This window comes from Ceratotherium simum, chromosome 29, assembly GCF_057802395.1.
Source record: "Ceratotherium simum simum isolate JZ-2026a chromosome 29, ASM5780239v1, whole genome shotgun sequence".
NCBI lineage: Eukaryota > Metazoa > Chordata > Mammalia > Perissodactyla > Rhinocerotidae > Ceratotherium > Ceratotherium simum.
The window spans coordinates 5,671,154-5,698,179 of NC_141928.1; the positions used below are offsets into that span (position 1 = coordinate 5,671,154).

Consider the following 27,026-nt stretch of genomic DNA (forward strand, 5'->3'; position numbering starts at 1 on the left):
TCTTTTGTGACTGGTTTCTTTCACTTAGCATAATGTTATCAAGATTCATCCATGTTGTAGCATGTAGCAGTTTTCTTTTTATTGCCTAGTAGTATTCCATTGTGTGGATATACCACATTTTATTTATTCATTCATGGACATTTGGACATTTGAGTTGTTTTCACCTTATGGTTATTATGAATAATGCACCTGTGAACTTTTGTGTACAAGTCATGTGGTTACATACTTCCCTTTCTTTTGGGTATATGCCTAGGAATAGAATTGCTGGGTCATAGGGTAACTATCTTTGATCTTGTGAGGAATTGCCAGGTATTTTCCAAAGGAGCTGCACCATTTTACGTTTCCACCAGCACTGTATGAGTGTTCCAGTCTCCCCAGTCCTCACTAACACTTAGTATTAACTGTCTTTTTGATTATACCTAGTGAATTTGAAGTGGTAACTTTTGATCGTTTTGATTTGCATTTCCCTAATGACTAATGATGTTGAGCATCTTTTCATACGCTTATTACCCATTTGTATATTTTCTTTGGAGAAATGTCTGTTCAAATCCTTTGCCCATTTTTAATTTGGTTGTCTTTTATTGTTGAATTCTAAGAATTCTTTATGTTATCTGTGTACAAATCCCTGTCAGGTATATGACTTGAAAATATTTTCTCCCATTCTGTAGCTTATCTTTTCACTTTCTTGATGGTATCATTTGCAGTGTAAATGTTAAAAAAATTTTTTTATTCAGGTATAATTGACATATAACATTATATTAGTTTCAGGTATACAACATAATGATTCGCTATTTGTATATATTGTGAAATGATCACCATAATAAGTATAGTTAAAAAGTTTTTAATTTTAGTGAATTCCTTTTTATCTATTTTTTCTTTTGTCACTTGTGCTTTTGGTGTTGTCTCTAAGAAACCATTGCCAAATCCAAGGTCACAAAAATTTTATCTCTATGTTTTCTTCTAAGAGTTTTATATTTTTAACTCTTACATTTAGGTCTTTGACCCATTTTGAGTTACTTTTTGTATATAGTTTGAGGTAAAGGCCCAAATTCATTCTTTTGCATGTGGCTATCCAGTTGTTCCAGCACCGTTTGTTGAAAAATATATTCATTCCCCCATTGAATGGTCTTGACACTTGTGTCAAAAATCAGTTGGCCAAAGACACTTGGGTTTATTTCTGGACTCTCGGTTCTGTTCCATTGACCTGTATGCCTGTCCTTATGCCAGTGCCATGCTGTCTTGATTACTATAACTTTGTAGTAATGAGGTTTTTTTTAATTAATTAATTTATTTATTTATTTTTCCCCCAAAGCCCCGGTAGAGAGTTGTATGTCATGGTTGCACATCCTTCTAGTTGCTGTATGTGGGACGCGGCCTCAGCATGGCCAGAGAAGCAGTGCCTTGGTGCGCGCCTGGGATCCGAACCCGGGCCGCCAGCAGCGGAGCGCGAGCACTTAACCGCTAAGCCATGGGGCCAGCCCAGTAGTAATAAGTTTTGAAGTCAGGAAATATGAGTCCTCTAACTTTATTCCTCTTTTTCCAGATTGTTTTGACTATTCTGTGTCTTTTGTATTTCCATGCTGATTTTACGATTGGATTGTCAATTTCTGCAAAAAAGCCAGCTGGTGTTCTCGTAGGGATTACACTGAATCTGTAGATCAATTTGGGGAGTATTGCCATTTTAACAATATTAAGTCTTTGATCCATGAACATGGTATGTCTTTCCATTTATTTAGATCGTCTCTAATTTCTTTCAGTAATGTTTGGTAGTTTTCTGTGATTATGTATTGCACTTCTTGTGTTAAATTTATGCTTAAGTATTTTATTCTTTGTGATGATTTTATAAATGGAAGCTTTTTAAAATTTCATTTTAGAATGTTCGTTGCTACTGTATAGAAATGCAATTGATTTTTGTATATTGATCTTGTATCCTGTGAGCTTACCGAATTTGTTTATTCATACTAATAGTTTTTTAATGCATAGCTTGGGATTGTCCGTATACAAGATCATGTCATTTACAAACAGAGATAGTTTTACATCTTCCTGTCCAATCTGGATGGCTTTTACTGGAGTACTGGAGTACAACATCGAATAGGAATGGTGAGAACAGATACCTTAGTCTTGTTCTTCATCTCAGGGAGAAACCATTCAATCTTTTACTGTGTCCCAGAGGGTTTTGAACACCTTAGTTCTATTTCCATCTCCACTGCCAACTCTGAGGCCTTGCCCATGTCACTTGTTGCAGTTCCCTAAACCAAAAAATGAGGATGCTGATTTGAAAGGGCCTTCCTTTCCGGTTTTTACATCCTACACTTCTTTGATTCTACTTTGGTCTTCTTTCTTCTTGGCCAGTTCCCTTGGACGTTGGTTAGATCATCATAACAAACTCTATAAGGACACTTGGAAATATTTGCAAGTTCTTTTTCTGTACCCATTTTGACTGCCTTTGACTTCCATAATTCTGAACAACCTAAGCTAGACAGAAATTGCAAAAATTGAAACATGCAAGCAGAAATCTTTTAATGGATCCATATTTCCTTTCCTTTGTAACTCTGAACAGCCAGGGGAAAAGATTTGTTTTGGAACGATACTCATTTCCACAAAAGGTCAGTGAACCACAGCTCCTTCCCACTCTGCCTCTAACAATTAGTACCCTCTGTTTTCAGACTCTCAGCGTTCTCATCTCTCCTCCTTCACCATGAAGCTGATGGACAAATTCCACTCGCCCAAAATCAAGAGAACGCCATCAAAGAAGGGAAAACCAGCTGAGGTGTCTGTGAAAATTCCGGAGAAGCCTGTGAACAAAGTAAGCTGACTCTAGGCGTTTCTCCTGGCCTTCGCCTGCTGTGAGCAATATGAGTTTGTGCTATTTTTAAGTTCATTCCCTGAGGATTGAGCTTTCAGTATAGAATACCTAATCCATAGCATTCCATGGTTCCAAGTGGGGCCTTCAGCGTCCTTGTGAAATATGAACCTTTAGGATGGGTGAGTGTTTCTCATGTTAATCAGAATCGAGCTCGATTAGCTAGGACAGTGTTCCTTTTCCACATGTGTCATCATCTGGGCATTTAAAACAGCTCAGCGCATCATGTTCACACCCCAGGATGCTGCCTCCCTGTCCCACAGAGCCCCACGTTGCCCTGGCACACACACACATGTAGGGAAGATTGTGATGTCCAGAACATCCATCATTTGGCTGTAGGGCCCATGCTCTGAGACATGCAAAATCCCTGAAACCCAGCCAAAGATGTCCTCAAACACTAGTCAATTCAACAGGGCCAGTCAAGCCAGGTGTATTGAAACGCTATTGATTTTGACGATCCCCTCCCTTCAGCCTAAAACGGCCATTTCAAGCTCTGTAGGAATCCAGGTTTCCTCTCTTCCAGGAGGCAACAGACAGATTTCTACCAGAGGGCTACCCTATCCCCTTGGATCTGGAGCAGCAGGCAGTAGAATTTATGTCCACCAGTGCTGTGGCTTCCAGGTCTCAAAGGCAGAAGGTCAGTGTGATGTTAAGAACAATTGGGTTTGCCTTGCCTTCTACTGCAGAATCCTGGCCTATGGTTTTGGGGATGGAAAAAAAATCTATTGAGTATCATTGTGTTCAATTGGGTGGCAACTGTGGGCTTAATTGTTCAGGAAACAGTCCAAGGGACCTTGGGTAAAAGTAAGAGTTTATCCAGGCCCCGTGTTCTTTGGAGAGAGCTCAGTACTCCGTGGCGAAACCTCGGGGATCTCTTCTGGGGTTGGTTTGGGTGTGCTGCTTGGGTCCAACGGGTTCCAGGGGAAGTGGGTGAGTCTCATCTCAAGACCAGCTGTTCTTTCCTTGAGTTGCTGAGATGCTCTGCACCGTTGAGAAAGGGAAGGGCGTCTGACGTGGAAGGTGCTCTGTTAGGTGTCTAGCAAGACTCATGAGGTATGGTGAGGCTGCCAGAACAGGGGCGCTCAGAGCCATGGGCTCCTTGTGTGTGCTCGCATTTTCCTCGCCTTTCTTAGCCCCACACTGAGTGCTTGATACTTGTCTCTTACTTAATCCTTATAACAGCTCTGGGAGGTGGAAACTTATTTTGCAGAAAAGGAAACTGAGGCTATAGACATATTAAGCATCTGGCCAAAGTCCCACAGAAGAAGGGTGGTGAAGCTGAGATTTGAACGAAGGCCATGTGACGTCCAAGTTGAAACTCTTGTGATGCTACATGTATTCTTTATGAAGAACCGAGTTTATTTTTGAATATCTCACAAATCTAAATGTTAACCCACACACATAAGTAAACATAAAAACAAAATTAAACTCAGCAATGTAAAATAAAAACAAGCCGTGCAGACAAATAGATCCTTAGTCCTCTAGTGATTGTCCAGAGCATAGTTTGTGGTAGAACTGTTGATACAGCCATCAGTTTAACGCCACTAGCAAAAACAACCCTGTTACATACACATAATTCTTGAATTTTGCAGTGCACCTATTTTTGTTTTTACATTGACCAGCAGAATATCTTACAATTCTAATTAAAAGTGGAGAAAATAAAAGTTTTAAATCCAGAAGTCTTTTGTTGAGTAATTGTTTTTCCTGCCCCATCTGTTAACAAAAGGAGGCTGAGAGCAAGAGTGAAATATTCAGTGTTTGCCAGATTGATCTAAATTCCAGATTGAAGAAGAGTAATAAAGTAGAGGATTTGGTCTGTACCACAATGATTTTTTTTTTTACAATCTGTTTAGCAACCTCTTGGAGCTGAGTTTACTGTTCAACTCCAAGAAGAGTGCCAGTTGTCATCCAACACTAGTCCAGGCAGTCCAGAGTAAAATGATTCACTAACAAACGTGTTCTGCCAGTGAACTCTGTTAAGAAACTGTTTCAACCACTCCGTTCTTGGAATTTTCCCCCTTTCTTCATTACTCCAAGAGGGGTTGTGGGGGAAAATTGGACGTTAGAGTACCCTTCACTTCGTAGGGTTCCTGTAAACTCCAGGAGACCTTTGGCAATGGCTGGAGACATTTTTGGTTGTCACAACTAGGAAAGTGAAGCAAGTGGTGGATCTGGTGAGTAGAGGCCAGGGATTCTGGTAAACATCCTACAGTACACAGGACAGCACCCCTCCCCCATCCCCAACAAAGAATTATCCACCCCGAACATCAGCAGTGCCGCAGCTGAGAAACCCTGTTCTGTAGCAAGAAGCTGTGGGGATGATCTTCACCCGGGGAAGAAGGTAACCCCAGTCTTTGGTCGTCACCCTTTAAGAAGGATTGAATTTCTTTGCTCTGCCCCAAGTCTCCTGCAGGAGATAAAGTGAGTACTCACCTGTCATTTAGTGGAGGCCCACAGACAGGACTGGAAGTGTTGGGGAATCTGCCAAGGTGTATGAACCCGGAGACTCTGCAGAGAAATCTTACAACAGTCTGCCGTTTGCTGTCGTCAGATAGATGCAAGTACAGATTCAGACTCACCTGCAGCTTTCTGAGGGTCTCTCTTTGCCTAGGCCCTGTCCTGGGCGATTGCACCTGCTGTCTTATTTACTCCTCACTATAACTGTGAGGAAGCTTTTATTATTCCCAGTATACAGAGAGCTTGGGCTCTGGCCCAAGTTTTCTTAATCAAAATCTGTTTTTCCATTAAATTTTATGAAATACTTCCATATACATTCTCATTCAGACCCCCACATCATCCTCTGTAGATTACCCAGGCGAGATATGATTCTCTCCGTTTTGCAGATGAGGAGCATGAAGCCCATTGGTCCCCAAGCCCAGTGGTGGCTTTGGATCTAGGCCCTCCCCCCTGCACTGCTAGCCTCATGGAGTTTCCAGGTTTGTTTGGACCGATGGTGGCACCTAATCCCCCAGGCAGGAGGGCCTGTGCAGGTGGGGCAGCTGCCTCTCTGAGGTGGGGCAGCTGGGCAACTTCAGCAAAGCCAAGGCCTCCAGTTCCCAGTTCTAGCGAGCACTCAGTCTAGTGTCTCATTGTAAACTCTCTTGACTGCTGGCTGCATTTTGCAAGAAGCCAGATTTAACAGCTGAAGGGCTGGGGGAGGGCATCACACTCAGAGGCCATTAATTCTGGGAGTTGAATTTGCTGGAGAGTTAATGGATGAAACCTGACTCTGCTAGGTTGTCGGCTCCTCTATTAGGAGCCCAGGGCAGCCTGGCTCTTCAGTGGCTCATTTGGTCTGTCTGCAAACAGCAGGAGAATGCTCTTGTTGGTCTCAAGTGCCTTCCTGTCTTAGATGCCTCCCATCCCCAGGTTAGCCCCCCGTCTCCTGAGCAAACCTGATGACACAGTTTCTTAAAATGTTTCCTGCTTCCTCCCCACGTTTCCTCATCGCGGGCTCCTGACACGTCCTGGTGTGCTGAGAGGGCAGTGTTGTGGTCCCCGTCCTCTAGCCAGACTGGCCCTCTGTGGTTTTAGTCGCATTTGATGTCTGCAGGCACCACGATTCCTTCACACTCGGCCCTGGATGGGTGATGGCAAAGCAGAGAGCTCTTGTCCGTGAGGCGGAGAAGCAATGCCTGGCCTCTTGGAAACAGACAGTACATCAACAAAAATGTCAGGAAGTGAAAAGAGAAAAATAAAGCGAGGGTAAAGAGGCTGCAGTGATGGGAATGGGGAAGGGGTGCTTTTCCCCTTGGTCTACAGAGCACCTTTTGGGAAGTACCCCATTGAGAGAAATTTAATCAGGTCTTTGAAAGTTATCTGTCTAATGGAGCTGTTTACTTCTTGATCCCATTTATGTATTTTTCTTTTGATATTCCCATAATAAATGCCTCCACTATTGAGTTTTTTTTACTTAAAATGACATTCTCCATCATTTTATAAGAAAAGATTCATAATCATTTTATTATATATCATTTTTTATATTTATAGAGTAACGTTTAAACCTACTTTTTCTAGAAATTATCTTCTTGCCCTCAGTTGCTTTGATTTATATATTCTCTGGACCTCAAAGAGCCCACAGGTGGCAGTTTTCCTCATACATACCACTCTTAATTTGCACTGGACATGTAATCGATCCTACTTGAGTAGATATTCCCTTTTGGATTTGTCCATTTTATAGATTATCCTTGATTCCCCTTCCCCTGCCAGCCAGCTGGGACTTGGGTCATTGACATAAGGGCCAATATAGGGAGAGGTTGGAGAAAGGAACCAAAGGGGTATGTATACCCACTGAGCGTGGATTCAGGGTATCCTGCAGTCCAGGAGAAAAGATCTGGGCGTGCTAATTTGAATACTGGGAAATGCGGGGCTCTGTGTTTTATTTTCCTCTTCAGTGGGCTTTTCTCAGGAGCACAGGGACCCTGAATACTGTTAGCAGTTGCTGCATGAGTTGTGATTGGGTCCTTGCCATCTACTCTGGCTTCTTCACCTTTTCACCCCAGAGCATCCACCCCTTCTAACCCTGGGGTTTCCAGGTCCTTTGGGATAGCTGTATCATTTCATCGAGAGAGGGCCGCATCTTTGGGTTGAATGTGGGAATCTAGAGAGGAGTCCTGGGAGAATGGGTTTTGAACGCTCTTGCCTCTGTCCAGTCTTACACAGTCCCTCGGATCTTTGACAGGCCTGGGGTTTCTTGATTTGATTTACTGGATAGATATGCACCATGGGACTTAACTGTTGGTTCTCTAAGTGTCCTACAGCCACGAGCAAATTAGTCCCCACTGCACTTAATGAGATTAGTGGTGATATCTCAGTGTGGTAGAGGAGGAGAAGCAGATTTTCAAGGCTCAGGGCAAATCAGCCTCTGTTCCAGGAAGGGAGTTCAGGAATATCTAACGAGCCTTTCTTGGTCCAAGCCCCCTTCTTCTTCCTTCAAGTCTAGCCTCTGTATCCTGATTGCAATCCTTAGAAGAATAATTTGGCTTGGTTTCTGCAGCAAGAAGCTTTTCCCATTCGTGTCAATCTCAAGCTAGTTTACAGGAAATTTTATTTATTTATTTTTAAATAGCTCCCTTTAATTTCTCTCCTCCCTCCTTATGCTTAACATTTCCTTTCAGAACCTGAGCTGGCTGGAAGAGAAAGAGAAGGAAGTTGTCAGTGCCTTGCGCTACTTTAAGACCATTGTGGACAAAATGGCTATTGATAAGAAGGTACTGGAGATGCTTCCAGGGTCAGCCAGCAAGGTGCTGGAGGCCATCTTACCCCTGGTGCAGAGTGATCCTCGAATTCAACACAGGTGAGCTGCTCTGTGTCAAAGCAATGGAGGTCTGGAGGCGTCTTGGTTTGGGGTTACTCAAGGTTTCTAGGAACAGTGAAGAGTTTCGGGAGGGAAAGGAGCCTTCTCCCTGCCCCCCATGGCTATCACTTGATGCTCTCCCAGGGTAGAGGTCATTGTTAGCTCATGAGGCCTCAACACTGAGGGAGATCTCTACCATCGCTAGAAATACAATCACCGTGTAAGTCTGTGGTTATTTCTTTCCACTAGCTCATTGGCAATAATCCCATTGATTTTCTTCTAGTACCCTATGTTAACCAGAGTTTATTGTGACGTTAAATCCTGCCTATTAAGGACCTCAACTGCTTAGATGATTAGGCCAAAAGAGATAGAGAAGAACCCCGTTAGAGCATGGATCGGTGAAACATTGACCTGTGTTGAGCCAGGACCTCCCAAACAGTACCTGGATTCATTGGAAGCCAGGTATGGGAGATGGAGTCAGCCTCATCCCAGGAAGCTTTTGTTGGGGAATGCTTTTATTGCTAGAGTGCATTTTCCCCTTAAAGGTTAGTGAACAGCGTGTCCCCGTATTTCTTGTTAAGTACAGAGAGAAAAGCAGTATTAAATGTAATCTTAAGTGAAAGCCTAGCAGGAGCTTTTTTCTTGAGAGGCTGTCGGATGCCTGCTGGCTTTGTTTTTCTCCGTGGTACCTGTTCAGGATAAACGCAGCTCTGTGGCAGTTCCTCAAGATGGTTTAGTGCTCATGTAGCCCCAGGAGGCTAAGCTTTTATGAACTGCTTTCAGAACTTGGCGATGAAGTGCGTAGTTTTCTTCTGGTGGATAAAGCAAACAGTGTCTTTATTTCCAAAAAGCTCTCTGCCCTGCGACTTCCACCCTGGAGTTTCAGCTGACCCCTGTAGATTGTGGTCTTTTGGCTGGAAGCTCACAAAAGCTGGTTGCTGGAAGGATAAAGCGTTGGTGTGGCTTTGCCCTGTTACTGTCTCTACTTTTCTGTGCCATGCTCCTGTCAGGTAGGGAAAGCCTCTGAGGATGTGAGTCACTTCGGGGCCCTGTTCAGTAGCCACGTATGTAGTGCTTTGTGTGCTGGTCTCGAGAGCCTCGAGACCAAGTCCTGTGTCTTTCCCACAGTTAGCGCAGTGCCCAGCTCGTAGAAGGGCCCAGTGCTGTTCTCCTTTGAGGGGATGTGCCTGACTTTGTGCCAGGGGCAGGTGTGTAGATGGCTTTTTATGAAATGCTCTCATTTACCTCTTCTCACATGTTGGGCCCTACCTGGAAGAGTTAAAATCAAGTTGAAACATCAACTCCCCGGCCTCTAATAAAGTGCTGATTTTGTGGTACAAGAGAAGCTCTGTTGGGATTTGAAGGAGGGAGAGCTACACGAGGCTTGCAGTGGTCCCATGAAACTTCCTAGAGGAGGAGATGCTGCAGCCGGGCCTGAGGGAAGAGTGGGGACTGGCTTGGCAGTGGGGGCAGGGTTTCGAGAAGGGCAGAGGCGCCGAGGCCAGCGGGGCATGGTGTGTTCCTGGAAGAGAGGAGCAGCGGCGGTCGTGTGGGCAGTGTGACCGCTCTGCGGCATTGACAGAGGGGCCGTGGGAAATGAGTGGGCCACTTCACCCCACCACTCTCAGGGCTGAGCCTCTTTGGGAGAGTCCAGGACGGAGTCACCTTAGCTAAATCCTGTAACAGAGTGCTGGCAGTGTGTTGCTGCTAGAATCGTCGCTTCCTGGAGTGTTAGCCAGCAGCTCTGCTTAGGAAGTGACTTTCTAGACATGTGCGCGCTGGAAGAATTGATCAAGTAATGTGATAATGGTTGGGGGTATTTTTTGTCCATGGGGGAGGTGTTATAATCATTTTATAGTTGACAAAAATTATTTAATGTCTATAATAATTTCCTAGAGGGAAAAAGAGAAATGCTTGGGTGTGGCCTTAAGGAACAGTGATATTTTTCTTTCTGATAGTTCTTTGGCTAATACCATTTAAGGGATTTTTCCTCCTGAAATTCTTCCAAAGCCAATTGATAATATTTGTATTGATGTCCCTGAGATGATCGAAATCGTTCTCACGTGTTTCTTTTATTTTTTATTTTATTTTATTTTTTTTTGTGAGGAAGATCAGCCCTGAGCTAACATCCATGCCAGTCCTCCTCTTTTTGCTGAGGAAGACCGGCTCTGAGCTAACATCTATTGCCAATCCTCCTCCTTTTTTGTCCCCCAAAGTCCCAGTAGAGAGTTGTATGTTATAGTTGCACATCCTTCTAGTTGCTGTATGTGGGACGCGGCCCCAGCATGGCCGGACAAGCGGTGCGTCGGTGCGCACCCGGGATGCGAACCCGGGCCACTAGTAGCGGAGCACGCACGCTGAACCACTGAGCCACGGGCCGGCCCTCACGTGTTTCTTTTAGATTGCTTCCATCATCTTGTACCTCCCAGTGAAGTTTGCAAGCTGAGAAGGTGTTTTTCTGCCTTCTGCTCAGAGCCTCTTTTGTGGGTTGGGTCCAGCAGGCATGTTCTTCGCCACCCCTCCCCGGGTTCCTAGGATGGGGTGGACTGGCCCTTGAACAAGCAGCTGCTGTTCAATGTGAGCGGTGAGCAGAGGCCTCTCCTGCGCGGTGGAACACCCGGAGACGTTTGCAAGCAGGATCTGTGCTCGCCCTCCATATAGATGGCTTTGTTCCATTTCAGAAACAGACCAGCGACTGGTCCACTGGATGGCATTTTCATAGTACAGGAGCCCCCTTCCTTTCTTAATGTCTTAGCCCCTTGACATGGAGGAGTATTCTACTTTTGAGCTAATAAGGTGAAGGGTGGACACAATGGCCAATTCTTTAGGTGCTTTCAGGGAAACTTGCCATTCAGTGCAGTTAGAAATTGAGTTTTATATAATAAAGTGCCCCCCTCGTCCCCATCTAATTATTGCCGTAGGTTAACAGCGTGAAGCTTGGGTGGAATCCCCCATGGGCACATCGGTGGAAGGAGGCAGCAGTCTTTGTTTAAAGAGGCCTCACCTGGCCTTGCCAGGAAGAAGGAGGCAGAGTTGCCAGGAGTGCCCTCCCCCTTCAGGATGATGTCACCTACGCTCCAGCCCCCAGGAAAGACTGTGGTTTCTGTTTGACCTTCTCAATCTCTTTCCTAAGAGAGTAGGTCCAGCACCAAGTACTTGTCATTCGTATTAGCCTCTTAAGCAGCCAAACCCTGGCTTTCTCGGGCTCCTTTTGTCGGTTTTTCTTGTTTCTAATGGGACTTGAGGAGTTTGCTTTCATTTTTTCTGACTCTTCTTTTCTCCTGTTGGAACATGCTCAGAGTGGAATGACTGGCTAAATGGAAATTTTAGGTCTCCTGGAATTTTTTCTCCCTCCTTCACCTTATTCTGAAGAGCTGCTCATTAGAGCATTGTTTGGTTCAGGTTTTTGTTTTAAATAGCTTTGCTTTTAGAACCTGTTTTAATCATATCTTACAATATTATATATTTTTCTCAAAATTATATCTTTGGCTCCTAAGTGTCTGCCTCATTCTTTTTTTCCTTGAGTGAAAGCAGGGGCAACCCACAAAATTTTCTATATTTTTGCTCTTCCTCTGTTGTAATACGTAATGTTTAAAATAGTCAAATAATCCTTTCTGTAATTCCTAGGGAAAATTATCTTGAGTTATTTAAAAATATGTGGGAGATACAGAAAGCCTTCATTCTGGCCTCCACCCTAGATCGTTGAGGCTTCCAGAAGTACCCGGGGCTTCTGTTATGTGTACTGGCATCACAGTGTAGCTGGTACCTCCTCCCAGCCGCCACAGTTCTCCTTGCCGCTGATTTGTCGTTCTTGGAGAACTCTTCTTTTGTGTGTTCCTCTGACGTCTCAGCCGAGGCTACAGTGCAGGGGATGACGAAGCTGAGCCCATGTTACAAGGAATTCTAGTAAATTACAGATCTGTTTGAGCTCATGTTTAAAGGCTGTTCCTTTAAAGGATCCTGCCTGCTAAAATCCCACAAACCTGTTGGCTCCTTGTGACACATCTAATGTGAATTTTAGTCTAATTCAAAACAAGAAGTGCACAGTGCTTTGACCTAGTCCAATGATGAGCAACTAGGAGGTGGGGGAATATGGAGCACTCCCTGAGAGGCATTATCGGAATCTTGTGGAGGATGTGAAGTTTGAAAAAGCATAGTAACTATTGTGATGGAATTTTTATGTTGTATTTGGGAAATGAAAAAAAATTTTACAACTGATTAGAATCTTAAGCTCCACAAAATCTTCATTGGATGTAAGGAGATAGGTTCAGGAAGGAAGAGTTGGTTTATCAAAAGGAGGTGTAGACCTTACAGAATGAACGATCAAGAAACATGCCCTCGTCAGCAAGAAACTGGTTCTGTGCTAAACGAGTATATTAAAGTGATGGTCAGGCTTTAGATTTTTAACATTCTTTTTAAAAATCTTCTCTTCCCTCCAGCTCAGCCCTCTCCTCCTGCTATAGCCGAGTGTACCAGAGTCTCGCCAACCTCATTCGTTGGTCTGACCAGGTGATGCTGGAAGGTGTGAACTCAGAAGATAAAGAGATGGTGACGACTGTGAAGGGGGTCATCAAGGCTGTGCTGGACGGAGTGAAGGTACGGGCACAGGTCCAGACGGTCCTAGCCAGGGCCTTAGAGCAGCCTCCCTGCTGGATGTTTACCACATAAGGACTTGTTCCTGGGCTGAACACAGAGTGAATGTCTTCCAGCCTCTCTGGTTTGGTGTGCTGCTCTGTCTGGTACAAATGGCTCTTATAGCAATACAAGCCTTTGGAGTACTCCTCCCAATAGTTGGAAAAGCTGCCAGACCCATCAGCCTTTACTGAGCATTGTATTAAATCTTCAGTGAGTCCTTACATTACAGCTCTGGCTGTGTATGCTTGCCAGCTAGACAAAATGCAAAGTAAATTGTTTTTACATTGACTCCCAGCATTTCAGCTGCTACTTTTTCATGTTCTAAGAACTCTGGGATTCTTGGTAAAAAAAAAAAAAAAAAGCAGGATTGAGATGAGTAAGAAATGAAACTGTCTGTATTTGAAATCCCGGATGTGGTCTGTGAATTTACTACCCAGGGAAGTCAGAGATGGCATAATAGGAAATAGTGAATCATAGTTAAGGTAGGAAGCAAAGGCCGTAGAGGGTCTGGAATTGGAGTCCAAGGGACAAACCCTAGTTGAGAAGATAAGCCCTAGTGGATGAGGAATAAAGCGGAATGTAGGGCATGAAACAAGTGAGGGCCTGTGGGACAGGGGCTGTGAGCAGTGGGAAGGTGGAGACCCTGCTGTTCTGTGAGGCCATATAATGCAGTGGAAAGAGGGCTAGCCTGGGGCCCAGCCAGGTTTCAATCCCAGCTTCACCTCTTGCTAGTCTGTGAACTTGAGCAATTTACTCAAGTGCTCTGTACCTTGGTTAACTCATCTATAAAATAGGTATAGTGATGGCACCACACATCATAGGGTTATAAGAAGGATTAAATTAGTTAATACATATAAAGTTCTTGGAACAATGCCTGGTGCATAGCAAACACCCTTCCCTTGCTGCTGTTTGTTATTAATTATGTGGTGCTGGGTGTATGCTTTGCAAACAGATCTCTTGGCTTGAAAAAACTCTGTCCTCCTCCTTTCTAGACCCTTCAATCCAAAATTATAGCTGAGGGGGCCGGCCCCATGGCTTAGCAGTTAAGTGCGCTCGCTCCGCTGCTGGCGGCCCGGGTTCGGATCCCGGGCGTGCACCGACGCACCACTTCTCCGGCCATGCTGAGGCCGCGTCCCACATACAGCAACTAGAAGGATGTGCAGCTATGACATACAACTATCTACTGGGGCTTTGGGGGGAAATAATAAATAAATAAAATCTTTAAAAATAAAACAAAACAAAATTATAGCTGAGGTAGTTACCCTAAGTCAAAAAAAAAAATTTCTTCCCCATTCAGCCATGCTCTCAGATTCCTGAGAGCTGCCTCCTGGGACTGACATTCCTCAGAAGCTCTGGAGAGTAGACTAAGGAACCCCAAAAGGTAAAACTTAGAGAGGGAAGGCTAAGACGGCCTTGCGTAACGTTACAGATTGCTCCAAATGAACTGTGTTGGCTGGGAAGTCTTGGTGGCTCCCCACCTCCAGCACCATTTAGGTAGGGCTGGTGTGTCTGCTGGGGACTCTGTTGAGTTCATTTAGAGGGAGACTTGTCTAGATGACGTCACAATTTCCTCTGGTAGCTCCCAGGTTCTCTTCCTCCTCAGGGTTGATTAGGTCCCACATTATTTGCTTTGGCCAGTGAGATTTAAGGGTATAGCCCTGGGTGCCTCTTATGTGAGAACTTCTGCCGCTTTCAGATTTCGGAGCACAGTCACACATCATCCCACACAGTCTTCCCAGGAGCTCTTTGAGGTCAGCAGGGCGAATGAGACGTGACCTGGGTCACACTGCATCAGCAGAGTGGGTGTGGTTCTGGCTCACCCACCCTTCTCTTCCTGTCCAGGCTTCCAGAAATGCTATTATTAAAAATTGTATTTTTCAGGTGACATTGTTAAGGTTTCCTTCTACCAAAATGATTATGATGAGATGTCCAAAACAAGTGAGAACATCCAAAATAAGAGAGAGAGAGGTTCTACACATGAAGCTTGTGACATTCCCAAGTAGATTTCCTTTATGGAATCATTAAAGTACCACCGTATCGGTTGAAAGGATGTCTGGAAGAAAAACTTCTCTGATTTCTCAAAGTGACTGGGATAAGGGGCAGGGGAGCCTGTAGATTATGAACCTATCAGCGTCTGAAAGCCAGTAAGTTTTCCACAGTTGTTTTAAAAATATTTTAGCCAGAACAGCGATTCTCTAGGTGAAGAGTGCTATAAATTCCGTCTTGTTGCGTTTATTCAGGAAGTATTTATTCAGAACCTCCTGTGTGCCAGGCAGCATGATAGGATTAGGGGTATAGTGATGACACTGGCAGGGTCCCTGGCCTGCTGGAGCTTACAGTCTTCGAGGGGAGAGGACAGCAAACAAAAGCGTGTGTTCTGTCGTTGTAACTGGGACCAGTGCTCCGAAGGAGAAATGGCACGTGATCTCACTTGGTTGTACGGGTGACCGTCCTTTTTCGGGGTGGTCAGAGATGCTTCTCCGAGGGAGAGACAGGCCGAAGCCTGAAGGATGAGCGGGAATTGGCCTGTGTTACTGGAAGCTTTTTGAAGTTGGAATCAGTCAAGGCAAGGGGACGATCCAGACACTATCATGTTGGCGCATGTTGTGAAAGTATAATAGTAGTAATAGCTAACATTTATCACCCACTTAATGCCTGTAATGACTCTCCGAGGGAGGCATGATCACCGCCTGCACAGGTGTGGAAACTGAGGCTCGGGCAGACCAGTAGTCAGGGGCATGGTCGTGATTCACACCCAGGCCTGCTGGACCCTGGACCCCTGCACTCACCTCACCCTCAGCTGCCTCCCATGAGTCCAAGGGATTCAGTGTGCTGCTCCCACCTCCAAGCCAGCTGGCTTCCAGCCTCTCTCACTGTCCCCCTCAGGCCTGGAACACCTTATAAGCCCATGTCCTGGTGGAGTGAGAGCCCTGGTCGTCTAGGAGGGACAGGACTGTGCAGAAATAAAGAACTTGCATGAGGATGTCGTCATCCCGCGTGGAGGAGAAACGTTGGCTCGTGCCTTGAAGCTGACTCACCATCTTTCAAGTGACTCATTCAGTTGTTAAAGGGAATATTTTTTTTTGAAGGGTTGAAAAGGTGTTTTAAAACAGGATTACTTTGTCCTTGAATGAGTAGTACCATTTATTATTTAAACCCCCATATAAGGTCACTTGTTAGCTCTGTAACCTTGGGCAAGTTGCTTCTCTGAGTTTCAAGAAGGTTTTAAAATGCTTCTTACCCTGAGGATTTGAAGGAAGCTTAAGTAAGATCATGTATATGAAGTACCTGGTAAGTGCTAGGTGCCCAGTAAACAGTGGGTTAGTACTGTGGTAAGTACTGTTAACTGTGGAAATGTTCATTTCTAGAAGGGCTCACATTTACCAATCCCTGACAATGATTGTGCCTCTTTTCCATGTAACTCTGGAAGTCTCAGGTCGAAAGGTAGACCTCTGTTGTTATCTGACCTGGCCCAGGCAGGTGCTTTACCCCTGGGAGCCTGGGGCTCAGAGAAGACAGTGACTCTCCAAGGAAGGAATTTCAAGGCCCTCACTTCCCCATTTCTCCAGGAACCACCCCCAGCGAGGACCTGGCTGTGGGGGACCAGGCTCCTCAAGGTCAAACAGATAACCCAGTTTGTCCTTTCAAAACCAACAGCCCAACTCTTGGTACCTTGACTGTTGGAATTTCAGCTCTTCTTGGCTCGGATGCACAGCTTCTCCCCGTCGCCCGGGCTCTGCTTTTCCTCTTCGCCGACCTTCCAGGAGTCTCCATTCTCAGACCTAGAGCCTCTTTCTCTGACCCCCAACCCCCACGCCCACGCCTTTTTTTTTTTAATTAAAAAAACAATAAAAGCCTTCTTACACCGACAGCCCTGGGGGAAAACTTTGGAATACCTGCAGTTCTCTCATTTAATCATCACCACCCAAAATTGGGCTTGTGTACCAGACTCACTTTGTCTAACAGGAATATTTTGAAAGAAATGTTTTCCTGACTATATCAGTTAGGATTAGATTTGACTGCAAAGAAATCCAGAGTAACACCATAGTCCCCCCTTATCCGTGGGGGATGTGTTCCAAGACCCCCGTGGATGCCTGAAACTGTGGATAGTACCAAGCCCTCTATATACTATGTTTTTCCCTATGCATACATACTTGTGATAAAGTTTAATTTATAAATTAGGCACAGTAAGAGATAAACAATAACTAGTAGTAAAATAGAACAATTATAACAATGTACTGTAATAAGAGTTATGTGAATGTGGTCTCTCTTTCAAAATCTTATTGTCTTGTACTCACCCTTCTTCTCGTGCTGATGTGAGATGATACGATGCCTGCATGATGAGATGAAGTGCGATGAACGATGTAGGCATTGTGACATAGCATTGTTTTTGGAGCTCGGTTGACTGTGGGTAACTGAAACCACGGAAAGCGTAACTGCAGATAAGGGTGAACTACTGTACATACGGGCTTTTAAAAGATAGAAGTTTATTTCTCTCCATGTATAAGAAGCCCAGAGATTGGCAGTCCAAGGCTAGTGTGACATTTTCACACAATGGTCAGGGGTGTGGTCTGCTCCCATCTTGCTTTCCTGCCATCTTTAGCACATGAATTCCACCTCAGGGTCCAAGGTGGCTGCTCAGTCTCCATCCATTATGACTATGCTCCAGCCAGCAAGGAGGAACAGAGAGTAGGAAGTTGTGCTTTCTCCGTTTAAGAGTGCTTCCTCAAAGGTCTCAGAACTTTCACTTACATTTTATTGGCCAGAACTTGGTCACATGCCCAGCTAAAATTCTGTTTATAAGGAAGAACAGATATTGTGGGACAACTAACTGTCTCAGCCACAGTGACATTTCAAATAAGCCATCTCTTTTGTTCTTTGTTCAGCCTATTTTTAAATTTTTTTATGAAAAATTTCAAACGTTTGCAAAAATGAAAATAGTCTAATGAAGGCCCATCACATAGCTTCCCCTGTTGTCCACTCATAGCCAGTCTGGTTTCTTCTATACCTCTGCGTACGCCCCTGGATTATTTGGAAGCAAATCCCAGACATCATATCCTTTCACCTGTAGATGCCTTAGTACCTGTCCCTAGAACATGCAAACTTTCTCTGTAAAGGGCCAGATAGTATATATTTTAAGCTTCTCGGGCTACATACAGTCTCTGTTGCATATTGGGGTCTGTTGCATATTCTGTTATTTGTTTGATTGTTTTAATTTAATTTTTTTAACAAAGCATTCTTACCTCAAGGGACTTAAAAAAAAAAAGCAAGCCCTGGGCTGGATTTGGCCTTCAGGATGGTGTTTGCTGTTTTTAAACAGTTTTTCAACTTAGGATCCAAATAAAGTCCATACATTGTAATTCATTAATATGTGTCTAAAGTTCCCCCTCCTCTGTATTTTTCTCCTTGCAACTTTTTTATTTTTTAGGAAGAGTTATTGCCTCTAAAGGTCAGCCCTGGTGGTCTAGTGGTTAAGGTTCAGTGCTCTCACTGCCACAGGGACCCACCCCACCCGTCTGTCGGTTGTCAGACTGTGGCAGCTGTGCGTTGCTATGATGCTGAAAGCTATGCCACTGGTATTTCAGATACCAGCGGGGTCACCCATGGCCCATGGTGGACAGGTTTCAGCAGAGCTTCCAGACTAAGACAGACTAAGAAGGACCTGGTCATCCACTTCCGAAAAAATTGGCCCTGAAGACCCCATGAATAGCCCTGGAGCGTTGTCTGATGTAGCGCTGGAAGGTGAGAGGACGGTGCAGAAAGCCCGGGCAGGGCTCCGCTCTGCTGTCCACAGGGTGGCTAGGAGTCGGAATCCACTCCACAGCACTGACAGCAACAATTGCTCCTGCACGTCTCCACGTTCTAGATGTGCTGATTACATCTCGCTGTGTTGATGCACGTTCCTCTGTCTCTTGAATTTCCTGTGAAACCAGAGGCTGAGTCAGACTCAGACTTTTTGTCTTTAAAAGAATGCTTCCTAGATGATGCTCTACTCGTCCATCAAGGAGCAGCTTTCCCTTTTTGATGTTAAAAGCCATTGAGAGTTATTGCCTAGATCCATTAATTCATTAGGGGTTGCAAAATGATGACATTCTGATTTTTCCTGCCATTCTTTCGTCATTACCTAGCTGGAATTCATCTAAAAGAGAGACTTCCCCTTGTCAATTTATGGTTATGCTGAGTTACAATTCTCAGAGAGAAGGCAGGATCAGTGCTTAATTCCTTCCTTTATTTACCAGTTATCAGAATAATGAGTCTTTCCTAGGATCCTCTAACATGATTGATGAATTGAGTTTTTTGTGTGTGTGTGTGAAGAAGATCGGCCCTGAGCTAACATCTGCCAATCCTCCTCTTTTTTGCTGAGGAAGACTGGCCCTGGGCTAACATCTGTGCCCATCTTCCTCCACTTTGGGATGCCGCCACAGCGTGGCTTGACAAGCGGTGCGTCAGTGCGCGCCTGGGATCCGAACCAGCGAACCCCAGGCTGCCGCAGTGGAGCGTGCGCACTTAACCGCTTGTGCCACTGGGCCGGCCCCAATGAATTGAGTTTTTTAAAGTATCATTTTGAACTCATGAATTAAAACACACTCCATATGTTCCATCCGTTGCAGCTATTCTTCTTCCTGATCTCAGGTTCATCTTTGGCCAGTGAAAGCTTCTTCAGGTTGTTTCCTGAGTTCATTTTGGCATGACCCTAGGAGTCTTTGACAGTTTTCTCACTTTTTGAAAAGTATGAAAAGATATTCTGGGCTCATCTGGTACTTACGTATTTTAAGGAGGCCGGGGCGGTGGGGGTAATAGCTTTGTTGAGATATACCATATAATTCACACATTTAAAGTGTACAATTTAATGATTTTTAGTATATTCATTGAGCTGTGCAGCCATCACCACAGTCAATTTTGGAACGTTTTCATCCCCTCAGGAAGTAACCCCGTACCCTTTATACTCTCCCCACGCTGCCCCTCATTTCTCCCCATCCCCCCCAGACTTACGCAGCCGCTGGTCTACTTGCTGTCTCTGTAGATTTGCCGGTTCTGGACATTTCATTTAAGTGGAATCATATACCATGTGGCCTTTTGTGACTGGCTCCTGGCACTTAGCATAATTGTCTCAAAGTTCATCCATGTTGTAATATGTATCAGTACATCATTTCTTTTTATTGCCAAGTAATATTTGTGTGCATATACCACATGTTATTTATTCCTGGACATGTGAGTTGTTTCCACCCTCTGGCAGTTATGAGTAATGTTGCTGTGAACACTCGTGGACAAGCTTTTGTGTGGATGTGTGTTTTCATTTCTCTTGAGTACATACCTAGGAGTGCAATTGCTGGGTCATATGCACAATCAAGCTCTATATTTGGTCTTATGACAGACTGCCAGACTGTGTGCTCAAGCAGCTGCATCATGTTACGTCCCCACCGGCAGTGTGTAGGAGTTCCAGTGTCTCCACGTCCTCACCAGCACTTGTTATTATCAGTCTTCTTGATAGAGCCATCCTAGGGGTGTGAAGTGGTGTCTCATTGTGGTTTTGATTTGCGTTTCTCTAATGGCTAATGATGTTGGGCATCTTTTGATGTTGAGCCATTTGTATATCCTCTTTGGAGAAATGTCTATTCAAATCCTTTGCCCATTTTTTTAATTGGGTTATTTGTCTTTTTATCATTGAGTTATAAGTCATCTTGTGCATTTCTTTCGGCAGAACTGGAAACAGCCATTCCTTTAAGGAGCCCTGGTTCTCCTCATTGGGAAATGGTGTCCAGAGACCACCCTGAGGGCACAGGGTCCTCATTGCTACCCACTGGTCACATGTTTAGTTTCTTTAAGACAAAGCACATCTTGAGTTTATACAAGTACTTCCAATTCACATTCAGGACCACTGGGTTTTTACTTAACCTCATCAAACGTATATCTTAATTTTCTTACTCCCCTACTGAAAATGCCGGTTTTCAGCAGTATCAACATAATGACTCATTTGCTTTTTCCCACAATACAAACACAATGGTCTCTGAATAACACTACCAACTACCTCCATCAATATGATTATTAAAAAATTATTAAAGATATTTCAGAGTTATTTTTGACTTTCAAGTTATCCATCATTTTGCAGTCATTTGAAATAGTTCTTCTTTGTGTGGCTTCATGGTTAGGTTCATCTTATTCATCGTGTATTTGAGTGCTTACTGTATGCAGTGGTTTAAATATTCCACTGCTTTGAAAAGGATGAGGAGAGAAAGGAAGAGAGGATAGAGAAAGAGCGGGTTATGTGTAGTAGAAACTTTTTCTATAGGAATTGTGTGGGATATACTTTTGTTAAGTCAACAAAATCATCACAGGGCCGGCCCAGTGGCACAGTGGTTAAGTTCGCGTGCTCTGCTTTGGCAGCCCAGGGTTTGCAGGTTCGGATCCTGGATGCAGAGCAACACACCACTCATCAAGCCGTGCTGTAGCCACGTCCCATATAAAGTAGAGGAAGATGGGCACAGATGTTAACCCAGGGCCAATCTTCCTCAGCAGAAAGAGGAGGATTGGCAACAGATGTTAGCTCAGGGCTGATCTTCCTCACACACACACAAAAAGGGGCCGGCCTGGTGGCATAATGGTTAAGTTTGCGCATTCTGCTTCCTCGGCCAGGGGTTTGCAGGTTTGGATCCTGGGCGCAGACCTATTCACTGCTCATTAAGCCATGCTGAGGCGGTGTCCCACATAGAAGAACTAGAAGGACCTACAACTAAGATACACAACTATGTACTGGGGCTTTGGGGAGAAAAAAGAAAAAGAGGAAGATTGGCAACAGATGTTCACTCAGGGCCAATCTCCCCCCACACACACACCAAAATAAATAAATAAATAACTTAAAAAAAGTCACACTGGGGCTGGACACCCCTGAGATTTCATTATGCCACTTCAGTTCCAGGAAACTCCCCACTGGCCTGTATCCCATGTACTTAGATAAAGAACTCGTCTTAGAACATCTAACCAGTAGAGGGGCTGTGTCGTGGCCATAAGTACATGTCTCCCTGGGCCCCAGTTCCCGAACCCAGGAGATTCACAGGGCCAGGAAGTGACAGAGGATAGACAGTGGCAGGTCGGCATGGGCCGTGAGCAGGAGCGGCAGGCCACAGGCTGTAGAATGTGCACTTTTTAGTTCAAGTATGTTTTCACTCTGTATGAACCCAGAGGACATCAGCCATGGTGCGGCATCCTAGAGGACCTTTGTGGCAGGGACAGCATGGCAGTGAGTCTTAAGACGTTGGTGTTGCCCATGGGCACCTCGTAGGAAGCCCTGCCCATGTCCCCTCTGCCGACAGGGGCTTCGTCTTAGTGCCAAGGAGACGACAGGCATGGATGGGACTGTGTTTCTGTCTTACGTGAGCACCGGAGCTGTACCTTGACTTTTTGAAGGTCATTTAAGATAGAAGCATCTCTGTGATCATTTTCAATATGAATAAAATGAACAGGGAGATAAAGTATTATGTATTTAGAAAGGTACCTTTCCAAATACTTTTTGGCTTTTTGAAAACTGCTTTTTGGTGAACTGGCAGTTGTCTAGTTTATGGTCACCAGCTGTGGACACATAGTCTGGTGCTGTCTTTCTCAGTCTTTCCTAACCCGTGCTTCAAGGGGACTGAAAAGTCTGGCATCCTTCTCAGAAATTCTGCCTTCAGTGGGAGGAGTGGGGCTCTCGCCAGGTTACAAATGGACGGCTCTGAATGAGATGGGGTTGTTGGCACAGTAGGCGGATATGTGCATGTTCTAAGGGTTCTCTTCTGCCTGTGATAGTGAAGGCAAGCTGAAAGGCCTCTGGCTGGTCTGTTTGGGCTGGAAGGTTGGTGGTGAATACAAACAGCTGCCCACCGCTTCTCCACTCTCCTCAAGCCTGGGCCAGCGGACCGGTGGTAGCGAGCGTTGCTGCGAGCGTGACGGTATCTTGGAATCTGAGTGCACGCCTGCACACGTGTGCCTGTCACTCCATGAGTCTTTTGCCATCGTTCACTAGTTGAGTTCACACAGCTGCCTGTCTAGAAAGATGACATTCTAATTATAATTGCTCATGAATCAATGAAGAATTAGTGGAATTTTTTCCTATGTCAGCAGATGCAAGTATGCAGACTTCTCTCTGTTCCCTTTACCCTGCTTGTGAAGAAGAGCGACCGTGCATGTGGGGCTTCCAGAGCACTTTGGTCTGGCCCTCTGACTCCCTCTGATGCCGTGTCGCTCTCCTGTGTAGCCTGGCAACGTCCTTTTAGGATGAGCTGCCTTTCCCATCCTCCTGCAGGCGATCGGGTGCAGGGGGCTGCCCCCTTACCACTTGCTGTCTCTTCTCATTACCTAGTCCCTCACCTCACCTTCTTATCATGTCTGTAATCACCAGCTAGGTAGCTATTCCTTAAGTATTTGTGATATTTTATTTAACTTCTAAATTATGGTAACAGGAAAATACGAGGCTCCTCCTTTCTTCTTCCAGGACTTGATTCTTAGAGATCTCGCCTCTCCGCGTTTCTCCAGGAAGAGGCATTGGCTACACAGAGTGGTGTGATGCTGAATCTGGTCATATGGAGTATGCTGTTAGGTTTTTTTTTTTAATTAGTATTTCAGAAATAATATATGTTCGTTGTACAAAATTTAGAAAAAGCAGAGAAACAAAAACAAGAAAATAAGGGGTGTTTTATAGCCGTATTATTTCTATACATGTCTTCTTGGTTTGGTTTTGTTTCCACAATACACCGTATAGACACCATTGTACACCTGGGGCTATTTTTCCGCTTGACGTTGTATTATATGTTAATACATTACCATAGTGTATGTGTTACCATATATTCTTGTTGCGAGTTTGTTTTCAATGGCAATATAACGGTCCACTGTTTGGTTCTATCATAATTTATGTAATCAGTACCTAGTATTGAATATTTAATTATGGAATATTGAATAGTCTAATTTTATCTATTACATAGAATGCTGTGATGACTATCCTTTGTGGCTTAATATTTGCACACATCCATGACATTTTCCTTGGGCTAAATTATTGTAAAAAGAAATATTTAAGGCTTTTGATATATACTAACAAGTCGTCTTCTAGAAAGGCTGTCCACAGCATTACTCCCATCCACCGTGTCTGGAAGTTTCTATTTTATTACCATCAAAGGTGGAGAATCTCCAAAGATCATTGTGACCATTGGTGTTTACATTTGTGAATTTCTTCTTTGATATTTCTTTTGGTATGTTCATCTTTTTTCTAGTTTTTGTGTTTTTGAAAGAATCCTTGCTCTAGGAAGGATATTAACTCTTTGCTGTGTCACATATGTTGCGATTTCTGCCTGTGGTGTTTTGAGTTTGGAGAGGCTTTGCAGTCTGATTTAGGGACATGTTGCTGTATTGCCCAGTTTCAACCTTTGCTGCCTCCTCTGTAACTTTAGCAATAGACATTCATGCTCAACGCCTGAACCACTCATGCAGCACAAGTAGGTCCTACCCAGATGTCCATCAACAGGAGAATGGATAAAGAAATTGTGGGTTTCTCCATACACTGGAATACAACTCAGCCATAACAAGGAACAGCTCACGCACACAAAAACTCGGATGTTTTTCCTGCGTAAAGGAAAGTGACAGAACTGAGGCAGAGAGGAGATGAATGGTTGCCTGGGCCTGGGAGGGCCGGGGGACATGAGGAGGGACCACTAATGGGTACAGGGTTTCTTTTGGAGGTGATGAAAAGTTCTAGAATTGGTTGTGTTGAGGGTTGCACAACTCTGTGAACACACTAAAAACCATTGAATTATACGTTTTAAGTGGCTGGATTTATGGCATGTGAATTATATATCCATAAAGCTATTCAGAAAAAGATGGACGCAAAAGAAAATACATACTGTATGGTTCCATTTATATCAAGTTCTAGGCAAAAATGATCTAAGAAATAGAAGTAAAAAAGTGGTTGGGGTGGGGCAGATTGATTACAAGGAGTGGTGGGAATGTTCTGTTTTGGTTTTTTTGGTTTTTTTTTTTTTTTTGGTGAGGAAGATTCACCCTGAGTTAACATCTGTGCCAGTCTTCCTCTACTTTGTACGTGGGTCACGACCACAGCATTGCTGATGAGTGGTGTAGGTCTGCACCCTGGATCTGAACCTGCAAACCTGGGCTGCTGAAGCAGAGCATGCAAACTCAACCACCAGGCCATGGGGCCAGCCTCAGATGTGTGGAATTTTTTGAATGGTGCTTATATGGGTATATGTGATCATCAAATTGAGGGAAAATGCATTCTAATTGAAAAGAAAGAAGTAGGCCCTGATCTCTTCTTCTTCTTTTCTTTTTTTTTTTTTCTATTTTAAAACATATTTTCTAAAGTCACTTCTCAACTGGGCAGTATGCCCTTAACTTTCCATTCCTTGACAAAGACCCCAACCAGTCATCTCAGGATACCAGCTGCCACCACACCTCACTTTGGGAAACCACCTTCCCCAGAGCCAGAGGTGTGGTTGTTAATAGGCAGTGTCCTGCACATTATACGAGGGCTTTAGAGAGCTAAAGAGTTCTTCCCTCACAGACTGACTGGGAATCTATTCTCCGGGGATTGAACTTGTGTGATGAACTTAGTAATTTTGAGACAGCGGGGTTTGCCATTTTCCCCTTCTAAGAGGAAGTGCCTTCATGCATTTGAAACTTCACGACATGCTATGAAGGTATTTTTGGAGGGTAGGGGACATTTTGGGAAGTCGTGCAGATTACCTAAGTCAAATTATACTTGCATTTATGGTGTGTGGGAAATCTGTAGGCACAAAATGAGACCGGCAGTGGAGGGCAGACAGCTGACCTACCTCGTTGTGAAAACTCAGCACTGAGGAGCTCTCCTCGGGCCTCATTGCTTTTCTCTTGTGTGGGGTGTAGGAGCTGGTCAGACTTACCATCGAGAAGCAGGGACATCCATCTCCAACGAGCCCAGTGAAACCCAGTTCCCCAGCCTGCAAACCTGACGGGTGAGTGCTGACTAAACCCTCCAGTGACCGTGGTCACGTGGTCCACACTTGAGAGAGAATGGGAGCCACGCTGGGCGGCCCCGTCAGGTGGGCTGTTTGAGGCCCACATTCCTTTCTCGGTGAGTCCCAGTGTCACTCTGAAGTGTGTATAGCTCACACGTTTTGAAGTATTGCCTGGTCTCGAGGTTAGTAGCTAACATGCCTCTTTCTAAGGATAGCGTGTGAGTGTGCACAGTGACCCGCACCTGCACGTCTCCTGACCAACTTCCTTTCATAGGTGTAGAAAATATTTTTTTTGAAGGGTTGGGTTTTAGGGATTTGGCTTGAGAGCATTTTGCTTTATCAAGAAAGTAAACTGAGGTCAACGTGGACAGTTTGAAGGCCTTGCAACAATTTCTGTTACAAGCCCCTAGTGAAAATATAAAACAGAAATTTAGAGCATTTTAGAGAGCCTTTGGATTGGCTAGTCTAAGGATTCCTTTTACAGATAAGGAAACTGAGATGCAAAGTCGGGGGGCATGGCCAAGCTCCTGCTGTCTGTTGGTGATCAAACTAGACTTGTCCAGGGCTCCTGCTCCTCAACCCCACCGCCATCATCTCCCTGCCCTGGTCACAGTCTCACCCTCTCTCAGGACCTGCTTGTGCTCTGTAACCTTCTGTAACCCCAAGTTCTTTTCAATTCTTCAGCCAGTCTGAGCTTCCCCTGACAGATCGAGAGATGGAGATTCTAAACAAGACAACCAGCATGTCGCAGTCGACTGAGCTACTCCCAGATTCTACAGATGAAGAGGTCGCCCCCCCCAAACCCCCATTACCTGGCATTCGAGTGGTTGATAATAGGTAATTTCCTGTTTTTCTAGCACCCTCCTCTATGACATAATTTGATGAATGGATGGGTGGAATGAGCCAAAAAGAAGACAGTGCCATTAGGGTGAGAACTTGGAGCCCAGTCTCTTGCTCTTTAGAAGACTTGGAAGTTGGACCTCCCTCGGGAGGGGCGTCTCTGGTGGACGTGAGCCCAGCCCCCACACCCTCCCTTCCACACACTCCGAGAACTCCCAGTGGCTTTCCTTTTAGCCTCAGCCAAGAGAAAGATGGTACAATATATTATGGAAGGAAAGGAAAGGATTTTTATGATTCTAGTTTTTTTGGCATTGGTAGGTTTTATTTTGGCAGAGGGGGAGTGGGATGGGAGTTGAAAGTGTGAAGTGTCTAATAATGAAAGAACCCCACATTCTGTACCCTAATATCTGTTTGAAGG

At 44.6% G+C, this 27,026-nt stretch overlaps 1 protein-coding gene across 5 annotated transcripts in view; it reads left to right on the plus strand.

The window, feature by feature from the left end:
* RAPGEF1 (Rap guanine nucleotide exchange factor 1) overlaps positions 1 to 27,026 on the plus strand; it is a 143,019-nt gene that overhangs the window by 67,698 nt on the left and 48,295 nt on the right. For 3 of the 5 annotated variants that reach the window (XM_087418885.1, XM_087418883.1, XM_014782274.2), the window contains exons 2-7: positions 2,667 to 2,806; positions 3,387 to 3,500; positions 7,981 to 8,159; positions 12,599 to 12,755; positions 25,677 to 25,765; positions 26,453 to 26,605. In XM_087418885.1, coding sequence (XP_087275011.1) covers positions 2,667 to 2,806; positions 3,387 to 3,500; positions 7,981 to 8,159; positions 12,599 to 12,755; positions 25,677 to 25,765; positions 26,453 to 26,605 — 832 coding nt within the window. The remainder of the gene's footprint in view (positions 1 to 2,666; positions 2,807 to 3,386; positions 3,501 to 7,980; positions 8,160 to 12,598; positions 12,756 to 25,676; positions 25,766 to 26,452; positions 26,606 to 27,026) is intronic. The other 2 variants (XM_087418886.1, XM_087418884.1) reach the window with 1 other exon arrangement.